General features: G+C 41.6%; 1 protein-coding gene across 1 annotated transcript in view; it reads right to left on the reverse strand.

Annotated features, from left to right (window-relative positions):
• Positions 1-14820, reverse strand: part of casp (Fas associated factor casp) — a 174978-nt gene that overhangs the window by 140005 nt on the left and 20153 nt on the right. Inside the window, exon 3 of the mRNA XM_071662658.1 lies at positions 8176-8316. Within this exon, the coding sequence (XP_071518759.1) occupies positions 8176-8316 (141 nt within the window). The remainder of the gene's footprint in view (positions 1-8175; positions 8317-14820) is intronic.

The following is a 14820-nucleotide window of genomic DNA, read 5'->3' on the forward strand; positions in this document are numbered from 1 at the left end:
CATTCATACACTGAAAATCCTTACCATACAATCAACTACACTGTCACCCCCTTTCTTAATAAATTCAGCTCCAGTACCATCCATCCCAACTGCCTCATCACATTTCATCTTATCTAAGGCTTTCAACACCTCTTTTCACCAAATCACTCTCCATGACTCTCTCACCTTGCATACCACCCTAAACCAAACACCCTACATCTGCTACCCTATCATCAAACAGTCAGCAATCCTTCAAAATACTCACTCCTTGTTATCATTTCACTTTTTGCTACCTTCACTGATGTTGCTCTTTGTTGTCTTATTTTTCACACAGTAATGACCTCTTTCCAAAACATCTTGTTCTCCCTAAAGTTTACTGACACTTGCTCATCTGAACTTTCATTTGCCCTCTTTTGCAACCCCTGCAAATTTCTCTTGCCCTCCTGCAGCTTTCTCTTACAGATCCTCCTTTCATTTGCACTCCTCTACTCAAGTACCACCCAAATACCTTTCTTTTCTCTAACATAAGCAACGTTACTTCTTTTCCCCACCAGTCACCACCCTTTCCAATCTGCATCCAATCTGCCACATGCATCTCTCACACATGCCAACACTGCTTCCCTAAATACCTCCCATTCCTCATTTACTCCCCTCTTCCCTCATGTACCCTTACGTTTTGTCATTCTACACTCAATCTCTCCTAGCATTTCTTTACACAAGTCTCTTTTCTAAGCTCACTTATTCTCTTTTTTCAAATGTGAAGGTGAGTAATGTGGCAGTTGAGGAACACCCCTATGTACATGGGGTGTTCTGTGTTGTAAATGGAAATGGTGAAGAGCTTGTGGATTTGTGTGCTGAAAAAGATTGGTGACTGGGAATACCTGGTTTAAAAAGAGAGATAAAAATAAGTATACAGATGTGAGGAGGAGAGATGGTCACAGGCCAATATTGGATTACAAGTTAATTGACAGGTGTGTAAAAGAAAGCCTTTTGCAGTTAATGTGCCAAGAGGGGCAGCTGGAGGGATGTCTGATCACGATCTTGTGGAGGCAAAGGTGAAGATTTGTAGAGGTTTTCAGAAAAGAAGAGAGAATGTTGGGGAGAAGAGAATGGTGAGAGCAAGTGAGCTTGGAAAGGAGACTTGCGTGAAGAAGTACCACGAGAGATTGAGTGAAGAATGGCAAAAGGTGACAGCAAATGACATGAAGGGGGTGGGTGAGGAATGGGATGTATTTAGAGGAGTGATGGCTTGTGCAAAAGATAAATATGGCATGAGAAACGTGGGAGGTGGGCAGATTAGAAAGGGTAGTGAGTGGTGGGATCAAAGAGAAAAGAGAGGCATTTGGACGATACTTGCAGGGAAGTAGTGCAAATGACTGGGAGGTGTATAAAAGAAAGCAACAGGAGGTCAAGAGAAAGGTGCAAGGGTAGGAAAAGAAGGCAAAAGAGAGTTGGGGTGAGAGTATCATTAAATCTTAGGGAGAATAAAAAGATGTTTTGGAAGGAAAATATGGTACGTAAGACAAGAGAACAAATGGGAACATCGTTGAAGGGGCAAGTGGGACGTAATAACAAGCAGTAATGAAGTGAGAAGGAGATGGAGTGAGTATTTTGAAGGGTTGTCAAATGTCTTTGATGATACGGTAACAGATATAAGGTGTTTTGGTCGGGTTGATGTGTGAAGTGAGAGGGTCAAGTAGAAGGATTTGGTAAATAGAGAAAAGGTAGCGAAAGCTTTACAGAAGATGAAATCTTGCAAGGGGTGGGTTTGGATGTTTTGCAGTGGAATCTATTAAAAGAAAGAAGATGGCTATGTTGTTGATTGGTTGGTAAGGATACTCAAATGTATGTATGGACCATGGTGAAATGCCTGAGGATTGGCAGAAAGCATGCACAGTGCCATTGTACAAAGGCAAAGGGAATAAAGGTGAGTGTTCAAACTACAGAGGCATAAGTTTGTTGAATATTCCTGGGAAACCATATGGAAGGGTATTGATTGAGAGGGTGAAAACATGTACAGAGCATCAGATTAGGGAAGAGCAGCGTGGTTTCAGAAGAGGTAAAGGTTGTGTGGATCAGGTGTCTGCAATGAAGAATTATGTTTTTTTATTACACTTTGTGGCTGTCTCCCGCATTAGCGAGGTTGCGCAAGGAAACAGACAAAAGAATGGCCCAACCCATCCACATATACATACATATACATACACATCCACACATGCACATATACATAACCATATATTTCAACGTATACATATATATACATACACAGACATACACATATATATACATACAGACATATACATATATACACATGCACATAATTCATACTTGCTGCCTTTATTCATTCCCATCGCCACCCAGCCACACATGAAATGACAACCCCCTTCCCCCGCATGCGCATGAGGTAGTGCTAGAAAAAGACATCAAAGGACACATTCGTTCACACTCAGTCTCTAGCTGTCATATATAATGCACTGAAACCACAGCTCCTTTTCCACATCCAGGCCTCACAAAACCTTCTATGGTTTACCCTAGACGCGTCACATGCCCTGGTTCAATCCAATGACAGCACGTCAACCCCGGTACAGCACATCGTTCCAATTCACTATCTCTATTCCTTGCACACCTTTCACCCTCCTGCATGATCAGGCCCCGATCACTCAAAATCTTTTTCACTCCATCCTTCCACCTCCAATGTGGTCTCCCACTTCTCATTCCCTCCACCTCTGACACATATATCCTCTTGGTCAATTTTTCCCCACTCATTCTCTCCATGTGACCAAACCATTTCAATACACCCTCTCCTGCTCTCTCAACAACACTCTTTTTATTACCACACATCTATCTTACCCTTTCATTACTTACTCGATCAAACCACCTCACACCACATATTGTCTGCAAACATCTCATTTCCAACACATCCACCCTCCTCCGAACAACCCTATCTATAGCCCAAGCCTCACAACCATATAACATTGTTGAAATCACTACTTCCTTCAAATATACCCATTTTTGCTTTCTGAGATAATGTTCTTGCCTTCAACACATTTTTCAACACTCCCAGAACTTTCGCCCCCTCCCCCACCCTGTGACTCACTCTTCCATGGTTCCATCCGCTGCAAAATCCACTCCCAGATATCTAAAACACTTCACTTCCACCAGTTTTTCTCCATTCAAACTTACCTCCCAATTGACTTGTCCCTCCACCCTACTGCATATAATAACCTTGCTCTTATTCACATATACTCACAGCTTTCTTCTTTCAAACACCTTTACCAAACTCAGTTACCAGCTTCAGCAGTTTCTCATCCGAATCAGCCACCAGCGCTGTATCATCAGCGAACAACAACAAGTTTCTCATCCGAATCAGCCACCAGCGCTGTATCATCAGCGAACAACAACAGACTGCATACTTGGCCCTCTCTCCAAAACTCTTGCATTCACATCCCTCACAACCCCATCCATAAACAAATTAAATAACCATGGAGACATCACGCACCCCTTCTACAAACCGACATTCACTGAGAACCAATCACTTTCCTCTCTTCCTACTCGTACACATGCCTTACAGCCTCGATAAAAACTTCTCACTGCTTCTAGCAACTTGCCACCCACACCACATACTCTTTATACCTTCCACAGAGCATCTCTATCAACTCTATCATATGCCTTCTCCAGATCCATAAATGCTACATACAAATCCATTTGTTTTTCTATGTATTTCTCACATACATTCTTCAAAGTGAACACCTGATCCACACATCTTCTACCACTTCTGAAACCACACTGCTCCTCCCCAATCTGATGCTCTGTATATGCCTTCACCCTCTCAGTCAATACCCTCCCATATAATTTCCCAGGAATACTCAGCAAACTTATACCTCTGTAATTTGAACACTCATCTTTATCCCCTTTGCCTTTGTACAATGGCACTCTGCATGCATTCCACCAATCCTCAGGCACTTCACCATGAGCCATACATACACTGATTATCCTTACCAACCAGTCATCAACACAGTCACCCCCTTTTCTAATAAATTCCAATGCAATACCATCGAAACCCGCCATCTTGCCGGCTTTTATCTTCCGCAAAGCTTTCACTACCTCTTCTCTGTTTACCAAATCATTCTCCCTGACCCTCTCACATTGCACACCACCTTGACCAAACACCCTACATCTGCCTCTCTATCATCTAAAACATTTACAAACCTTCAAAATACTTACTTCATCTTCTCACATCACCACTACTTGTTATCACCTCCCCATTAGCCCCCTTCACCGATGTTCCCATTTGTTCTCTTGTCTTATGCACTTTAAATACCATCCAAAACATCTTTTCATTCTCCCTAAACTTTCATGATACTCTCTCACCCCAACTCTCATTTGCCCTCTTTTTCACCTCTTGCACCTTTCTTTTGACCTTCTGCCTCTTTCTTTTATAACTCTCCGAGTCATTTGCACTATTTCCCTGCAAAGATCGTCCAAATGACTCTCTCTTCTCTTTCACTAACAAACTCACTTCTATCCCACCACTCACTACCCTTTCTAATCTGCCCACCTCCCACTCTTCTCATGCCACAAGCATCTTTTGCGCAAGCCATCACTGCTTCCCTAAATACATCCCATTCCTCCCTCACTCCCCTTACCTCCTTTGCTCTTACTTTTTTCCATTCTGCACTCAGTCTCTCCTGGTACTTCCTCACACAAGTCTCCTTCCCAAGCTCACTTACTCTCACCACTCTCTTCACTCCAACATCCTCTCTTCTTTTCTGAAAACCTCTACAAATCTTAACCTTCACCTCCACAAGATAATGATCAGACATCCCTCCAGTTGCACCTCTAAGCACATCAACATCCAAAAGTCTCTCTTTCACGCAACTATCAATTAATACGTAATCCAATAATGCTCTCTGGCCATCTCTCCTACTTACATACGTATCCTTATGTATATCTCTCTTTTCAAACCAGGTATTCCCAATCACCAGTCTTTTTTCAGCACATAAATCTACAAGCTCTTCACCATTTCCATTTACAACACTGAACACCCAATGTACACCAATTATTCCCTCAACTGCCACATTACTCACCTTTGCATTCAAATCACCCATCACTATAACTCGGTCTCGTGCATCAAAACTGCTAACGCACTCACTCACCTGCTCCCAGAACACTTGCCTCTCATGATCTTTCTCCTCATGCCCAGGTGCATAGGCATCAATAATCACCCATCTCTCTCCGTCCACTTTCAGTTTTACCCATATCAATCTAGAGTTTACTTTCTTACACTTTATCACATACTCCCACAACTCCTGTTTCAAGAGTAGTGCTACTCCTTCCTTTGCTCTTGTCCTCTCACCAACTCCTGACTTTACTCCCAAAACATTCCCAAACCACTCTTCCCCTTTACCCTTGAGCTTCGTTTCACTTGGAGCCAAAACATCAGGATCCTTTTCTCAAACTTACTACCTATCTATCCTTTTCTCTCATCTTGGCTACATCCACACACATTCAGAAACCCCAATCTGAGCCTTCGAGGAGGATGAGCTTTGAAGAATGTATGTGAGAAATACTTAGAAAAACAGATGGATCTGTATGTAGCATTTATGAATCTGGTGAAGGCATATAATAGGGTTGATAGAGATGCTTTGAGGTACATCTTAAGGGTATACCATGTGGGAGGTAAGTGGTTCGAAGCAGTGAAAAGTTTTTAACCAAGGTTGTAAGGCATGTGTATGAGTACTAAGAGAGGAGAGTGACTGGTTTCAAGTGAATGTCGGTTTGTGGCAGGGGTGTGTGATGTTCCCAATCACTGTTTAATTCACTTTATGGATGGGGTACTTGGGGAGAAAAGTGCAAGGGTTTTGGAGAGAGGGGAGGGCAAGCACTTTCCATAGACGTGCTGTCTATGGACTGAACCAGGGCATGCGTAGCATCTGGGGTAAACCACGGAAAGGCCCGTGGGGCTTAGATGTGGACAGGGAGCTGTGGTTTTGGTGCATTACACATGACAGCTAGAGATTGAGTGTGAACGAATGCGGCCCTTTTTGTCTGTTTTCCTGCCACTACCTCGCTGAAGCGAGGGGTAACTGTTCCCTGTGGGGCAGGGGTAGCACCAGGAATGGATGAAGGCAAGCCAGTATGAATATGTACATGCGTTTATATGTACATTTCTATGTACGTATATGTATATGTATGTGCTTATATGGGTGTTTATGCATATATGTGTGTATATGAGTGGATTGGCCATTCTCTGTCTGTTTTCTGGCACTACCTCGCTGACAAGGGAAATGGTAATTATGTATAATAAATACATGTATTAAATAAAACGTCCATACAGGATATGCCGATGGAGATGACATGCAATTAAGGGAGAGAGGCGTGGTAAAAAGCAAAGTATATTTTTGAAAGCTGAATAAGGTAAACGTAACTGGTTTAGAAATATGAAGAGGATGAGATGAATATGAGGATATATGCATTACAAGTAGAGGTAACATGAAAAAGAATGAGGATGAGATGAAAGGAAGAAGCAAGAAAGGGCTCTGAATTATCAAGGTCTAAACATGCAAGAGGAGTAATGCATACATGGAATTGAATAATATGAAGCACTGTGGTAAACAGGGAGTGATATGCAGCCAATGGGCTGAACCAGGCCATATGAAGTGGTTCAGGGAAACCACAGAAAGTTTTGTGAGACTTGGCTAAGGACAGGGAAGTTCTTGTTCCAGTGCATTATAAATAAAACCTAGAAAGCGGATATGAACAAACCAATGCCACTTCTTCATGTTCCTGGTTCCACCTTGCTAACACTCGATATGGCACACTCATATGAAAAAATAATATAATAATATTATCATTAATAATAATAATAATAATTATCCCTAGGGATAGGGGAGAAAGAATACTTCCCACATATTCCCCGCGTGTTTTAGAAGGCGACTAAAAAAGGAGGGAGTGGAGGGCTGGAAATCCTCCCCATTCGTTTTTAATTTTCCAAAAGAAGGAACAGAGCAGGGGGCCAAGTGAGGATATTCCCTCAAAGGCTCAGTCCTCTGTTCTTAACGCTACCTCACTAGTGCAGGAAATGGAGAATAGTATAAAAGAAAGAATAATAAAAATAACAACAATAATAATAATAATAATAATAATAATAATAATTATTATTATTATTATTATATATATATATATATATATATATATATATATATATATATATACATATATATATATATATATACATGTATATATATATATATATATATATATATATATATATATATATATATATATATATATATATATGTATCCCTACAAGGATTTTTGTAGATACGAGGTAGTGAAATTGTGCACAAAATACTTTGGTATAGAGGAAAAAATACGGTAAAAGTAAGTAGGTTCATACCTTCAATACCTTAACACAATCGTTTTCTTTGTATATATTCCATACAGAGGCGGCAGTGTATCCAGAAAATCTTATTAGAAAATAAGTAAAAACAAAGCAGGTTGAACTTTTTTATATCACTTTTATTAAACCTCTTTGTTTTTCTATTTTTTCTAACATACACTTGATAGACTTTTTTTGCTGTCTTCACTGTATATGAGTGTAGGTGTTAATTTCTGTGTAAACCTGTCTGTGATACTTTCTCCTCAGTCCCCGAGGGCCCGTGTGCTAGTTATGTCCGTATCTCTGTTGGTGGATTTCATGGCCGTCGGCTGCTCATGCACCACCAGCAAGCCAAAATCCATATTCGCTAAACACGCCATGGAATTAATTTACTGGATATTCCCTCTATGTTATATATATGTATATATATATGTATATGTGTATATATATATATATATATGTATATATGTATGATCCCTGGGGATAGGGGAGAAAGAATACTTCCCACGTATTCCCTGCGTGTCGTAGAAGGCGACTAAAAAGGGAGGGAGCGGGGGGCTGGAAATCCTCCCCTCTCGTTTTTTTTTTTTTTTTCCAAAAGAAAGAACAGAGAAGGGGGCCAGGTGAGGATATTTCCTCAAAGGCTCAGTCCTCTGTTCTTAACGCTACCTCGCTAACGCGGGAAATGGCGAAGTGTGAAAAAAAAGAAAGAATAATAATAATAATAATAATGATAATAATAATAATAATAATAATAATAATAACAATTATAATAATAATAGCAATAACAATAATAATTATAAAATAATTCTTACCTGAATATTGATATCCATAACAGGTGTGTTTGAAGGGGATGGCAGTGAAGCATTTGATGTGGTGGGGATGGTTGCTGGTATTGGAGGTATGGGAGGTGGTAAGAGCAACTCAGGAGATGAGTCTACACTTATTACCTCAGGCTGAAAAGATTAAGAGATAAATATACTAAAATGAAAAGATACTAACTAGATAAATGCCAATGCCTTGTATTCAACACGCTAATACCATCACAGTAGTCTACCCTGCTTTAGGAAAGCGATGATACAAGGAAGTCCTTTAACCCACCTGCCCTCACTCCTGTTGGTCATCTCCGATAAAGCATAAAAGTAGCTATAATTAGGCAACCATCTTCCTCCTCTAACCCTTATATATACACATATATAATTTTCTTTAATCATACTTGATCGCCATTTCCCCCGTCACTGAGGTAGTGCCAGGAAACAGACAAAGAATGGCCTAGCCACTCATATACACATACACTCATACACACACATACATGGACAAATACATATATACACATGTACATATTCATACTTCCTTGCCTTCATACATTCCTGTTGCTACACCACACCACAGGAAACAGCATCTCTACCCCCTGCTTCAGCAAGGTAGCATCAGATAAATAGACAAAAAAAGGCCACATTCGTTCACACTCAGTCTGTAGCCGACATGTGTACTGCACCGAAACCACAGCTCCCTATCCACATCCAGGCCCCACAGACCTTTCCATGGTTTACCCACATGTTTCACATTGACCCCAGTATACCACATCATTCCAATTCACTCTATTCCTTGCACGCCTTTCACCCTCCTGCATGTTCAGGCCCCGATCGCTCAAAATCTTTTTCACTCCATCTTTCCACATCCAATTTGGTCTCCCACTTCTCCTCATTCCCTCCACCTCTGACACATATATCCTCTTGGTCAATCATTCCTCACTCATTCTCTCCATGTGACCAAACCATTTCAAAACACCCTCTTCTGCTCTCTTAACCACACTCTTTTTATTACCACACATCTCTCTTACCCTTCCATTACTTACTCGATCAAACCACCTCACACCACATATTGTCCTCAAACATGTTATTTCCAGCACATCCACCCTCCTCCGCACAACTCTATCTATAGCCCACACCTCGCAACCGTATAACATTGTTGGAACCACTATTCCTTCAAACATACCCATTTTTGCTTTCCAAGATAATGTTCTTGACTTCCACACATTTTTCAACGCTCCCAGAACTTTCCCCCCTCCCCCACCCTATGATTCACTTCCGCTTCCATGGTTTCATCTGCTGCCAAATCCACTCTCAGATATCTAAAACACTTCACTTCCTCCAGTTTTTCTCTATTCAAACTTACCTCCCAATTGACTTGTCCCTCAACCCTACTGTACCTAATAACCTTGCTCTTATTCACATTTACTCTCAGCTTTCTTCTTTCACACACTTTACCAAACTCAGTCACCAGCTTTGAGTTTCTCACATGAATCAGCCACCAGCACTGTATCATCAGCGAACAACAACTGACTCACTTCCCAAGCTCTCTCATACACAACAGACTGCATACTTGCCCCTCTTTCCAAAACTCTTGCATTCACCTCCCTAACAACCCCACCCATAAACAAATCAAACAACCATGGAGACATCACACACCTCTGTTGCAAACCAACATTCACTGAGAACCAATCACTTTCCTCTCTTCCTACACGTACACATGTCTTACATCCTCAATAAAAACTTTTCACTGCTTCTAGCAACTTACCTCCCACACCATATATTCTTAATACCTTCCACAGAGCTTCTCTATCAACTCTATCATATGCCTTCTCTAGATCCATTAATGCTACATACAAATCCATTTGTTTTTCTAAGTATTTCTCACATACATTTTTCAAAGCAAACACCTGATCCACACATCCTCTACCACTTCTGAAACCACACTACTCTTCCCCAATCTGATGCTCTGTACATGCTTTCACCCTTTCAATCAATACCCTCCCATATAATTTCCCAGGAATACTCAACAAACTTATATCTCTGTGATTTGAGCACTCACTCTTATCCCCTTTGCCTTTGTACAATGGCACTATGAAAGCATTCTGCCCGTCCTCAGGCACCTCACCATGAGTCATACATACATTAAATAACCTTACCAAGCAGTCAACAATACAGTCACCCCATTTTTTAATAAATTCCACTGCAATACCATCCAAACCCGCTGCCTTGCCGGCTTTCATCTTCCGCAAAGCTTTTACTACCTCTTCTCTGTTTACCAAATCATTCTCCCTTGACCAAAACACCCTATCTCTGCCACTCAATCATCAAACACATTCAACAAACTTTCATAATACTCACTCCATCTCCTTCTCATATCACCACTACTTGATATCACCTCCCCATTAGCCCCCTTCACTGATGTTCCCATTTGTTCTCTCTTGCCTTATGCACTTTATTTACCTCCTTCCAAACCATCTCTTTATTCTCCCTAAAATCTAATGATACTCTCACCCCAACTCTCATTTGCCCTCTTTTTCACCTCTGGCACCTTTCTCTTGACCTCCTGCCTCTTTCTTTTATACATCTCCCACTCATTTGCATTATTTCCCTGCAAAAATCGTCCAAATACCTCTCTCTTCTCTTTCACTAATAATCTTGCTTCTTCATCCCACCACTGACTACCCTTTCTAATCTGCCTACTTCCCACGCTTCTCAGGCCACAAGCATCTTTTGCGCAAGCCATCACCGCTTCCCTAAATACATCCCATTCCTCCCTCACTCCCCTTACCTCCTTTGTTCTCACCTTTTTCCATTCTATACTCAGTCTCTCCTGGTACTTCCACACACAAGTCTCCTTCCCAAGCTCACTTACTCTCACCACTCTCTTCACCTCAACATTCTCTCTTCTTTTCTGAAAACCTCTACAAATCTTCACCTTCACAAGGTAATGATCAGACATCCCTCCAGTTGCACCTCTCAGCACATCAACATCCAAAAGTCTCTCGTTCGCACGCCTATCAATTAACACATAATCCAATAACACTCTCTGGCCATCTCTCCTACTTATATACATATACTTATGTATATTTCTCTTTTTAAACCAGGCATTCCCAATCACCAGTCCTTTGTCAGCACATAAATCTACAAGCTCTTCACCATTTACATTCATAACATCGAACACCCCATGTACACCAATTATTCCCTCAACTGCCACATTACTTACCTTTGCATTCAAATCACCCATCACTATAACCCGGTCTCGTGCATCAAAACTACTAACACACTCACTCAGCTGCTCCCAAAACACTTGCCTCTCATGATCTTTCTTCTCATGCCTAGGTGCATATGCACCAATAATCACCCATCTCTATCCATTCACTTTCAGTTTTACCCATATCAATCTAGAGTTTACTTTCTTACACTCTATCACATACTCCCACCACTCCTCTTTCAGGAGTAGTGCTACTCCTTCCCTTGCTCTTGTCCTCTCACTAACTCCTGACTTTACTCCCAAGACATTCGCAAACCACTCTTCCCCTTTACCCTTGAGCTTCGTTTCACTCAGAGCCAAAACATCCAGGTTCCTTTCCTCAAACATACTACCTATCTCTCCTTTTTCTGGTCTTGGTTACATCCATACACATTTAGACACCCCAATCTGAGCCTTCGAGGAGGATGAGCACTCCCCGCATGACACCTGTTTCCCGATTTAGAAAGGTAAAATCCAAGGAGGAGAGGGTTTCTAGCCCCCTGCTCCCGTCCCCTTCAGTCGCCTTCCATGACACATGCGGAATGTGTGGGAAGTATTCTTTCTCCCCTATCCTTACCATCCAATCAACAACATAATGACCCCTTTTCTTATCTAATTCAACTGAAATACCATCCACTCATGCCACCTTGCCGTATTTCATCTTCCAAGGCATTCACCACCTCTTCTCTCTTCACCAACCCATTCTCCCTGATAAACCCACTTTGCATACCACCCAAAGCAAATCATCCTACATCCGCCACCCTATTATCAAACCCATTAAACAACCCTTCAAAATACTCACCTCATCTCCTCACTCCACTGCTACCTGTTATCACTTCCTCTTTTGCCCCCTTCACCATTGTCCCCATTTGTTCTCTTGTCTTTGGCACATTATTTACCTCCTAACAAACCATCTTTTTATTCCCCCAAATGTTTAAGAGACTCTTTCAACCCAAAACTCATTTGCCCTCTTTTTCATCCCCTGCATCTCTTGACCTCCTGCCACCTTTCTCATATACACTTCCCAATTATTTGCACTCCTTCTTTGTAAGTATCACCCAAACGTCTCTCTTTTCTCTTTCACTAGCAACTTTTCTTCTTCATCCCTACCACTCACTACCCTTTATAATGTGGCCTCTTCCCACCTTTTGCATGCCACATGCATCTCTTGCAGATGCCATCACTGCTTCCCTAAATACCTCCTATTTCTCACCCACTCTCCTCACTTCATTTACCCCGTCATTTGGCCATTCTACACTCAATCTTTCTTGGTATATCTTCACACAAGCCTCCTTTCCAAGCCCACTTACTCTCACCACTCTCTTCTCCATGACTTTGTCTCCTCTTTTACAAAAACCTCTACAAAACTTCACCTTCACTTCCACAAGACAGTAATCAGACATTCCACCAGCTGCCTCTGTCAGCACATTTACATCCAAAAGTCTCTTTTATACACCTATCAATTAACATGAAATCTAATAATGCTCTTTGACCATCTCTACTACTAACAAACATATACTTATGTTTACCTCCCTTTTTATACCAGGTATTCCTGATCACACAATTCCACAAGCTCTTCACCATTTCCATTCATAACACTGAATACCCCATGTGCACCAATTATACCCTCAAGCGCCTCATTACTTACCTTCATATCTAAATCACCCATCACTAAAACTGCTGACACTCACTCAGCTTCTCCTAAAACACTTGCCTCTAAAAACTGCTGACACTCACTCAGCTTCTCCTAAAACACTTTCCTCTAAAAACTGCTGACACTCACTCAGCTTCTCCTAAAACACTTGCCTCTAATGATCTTTCTTCTTATGACCAGGTGCATGAGCGACAATAATCACCCATCTCTTGCCATCTTTCCGTTTTACCCACATGAATCTAGAATTTACTTCCTTACTCTGTATCAAACACACCCACAACTCCTACTTCAGTAATAGTGCTACTCCTTCCTTATCTCCTGTCCTCTCATCAACCCCTGACTTTACTCCCAAGACATTTCCAAACCAGTCTTCCTCTTTCCCCTTGAGCTTCATTTCAGTCAGCCCCAGAAAATATTACCAATCCTCACTTCTCATCTTGGTTACATCCATGCACAATCAGACATCAAAATCTGAGCCTTCAAGGAGGATGAGCACTCCCCGCCTGACTCCTCTTTCCTCTTTCAGAAACTGAAAAACAAGAAAAGGAGTGTTTCCAACCCACCCAAGGGCCCTTTAGCCACGTTCTATGACACATGGGGAACACGGAGGTATACATATATATACATATATATATTCATTTATCATTTATTTCATTTTGCTTTGTCGCTGTCTCCTGTGTTAGCGAGGTAGCATAAGGAAACAGACGAAAGAATTGCCCAACCCACCCACATACACATGCATATACATACACATCCTCACACACAAATATACATACCTATACATCTCAACATATACATATATATACACACAGAGACATATACATATAGACACATGTACATAATTCATACTGTCTCCCTTTATTCATTCCCATCACCACCCTGCCACACATGAAATAACAACCCCCTCCCCCCACATGTGCGCAAAGTAGTGCTACGAAAAGACAACAAAGGCCACATTCGTTCACACTCAAGTCTCTAGCTGTCATGTATGATACACTGAAACCACAGCTCCCTTTCCACATCCAGGCCCCACACCAGACTGCTTCACACGCCCTGGTTCAATCCATTGACAGCACGTTGACCCCGGAATACCACATCATTCCAATTCACTCTATTCCTTGCATGCCTTTCACCCTCATGCATGTTCAGGCCCCGACCACTCAAAATCTTTTTCACTCGATCTTTCCACCTCCAATTTGGTCTCCCACTTCTCCTCGTTCCATCCATCTCTGACACATATATCCTCTTGGTCAATCTTTCCTCACTCATTCTCTCCATGTGACCAAACCATTTCAAAACACCCTCTTCTGCTCTCTCAACAACACTCTTTTTATTACCACACATCTCTCTTACCCTTTCATTACATACTCAATCAAACCACATCACACCACATATTGTCCTCCAACATCTCATTTCCAGCACATCCACCCTCCTCCACACAACTCTATCTATAGCCCATGCCTCACAACCATATAACATTGTTGGAACCACTATTCCTTCACTACTGGAAGGATGGAGTGAAAAAGATTTTGAGCGATCGAGGACTGAACATACAGGAGGGTGAAGGGCATGCAAAGAATGGAGTGAATTGGAACGATGTGGTATACTGGCGTCGATGTGCTGTCAATGGATTGAACCAGGGCATGTGAAGTGTTCGGGGTAAACCACTGGAAAGTATTGTGGGGGATGGATGTATACGTCAAAATGTTTTTTTTTTTTTTTTGCTTTGTCGCTGTCTCCC

The sequence above is a fragment of the Panulirus ornatus genome, chromosome 6 (assembly GCF_036320965.1).
Source record: "Panulirus ornatus isolate Po-2019 chromosome 6, ASM3632096v1, whole genome shotgun sequence".
Lineage (NCBI taxonomy): Eukaryota > Metazoa > Arthropoda > Malacostraca > Decapoda > Palinuridae > Panulirus > Panulirus ornatus.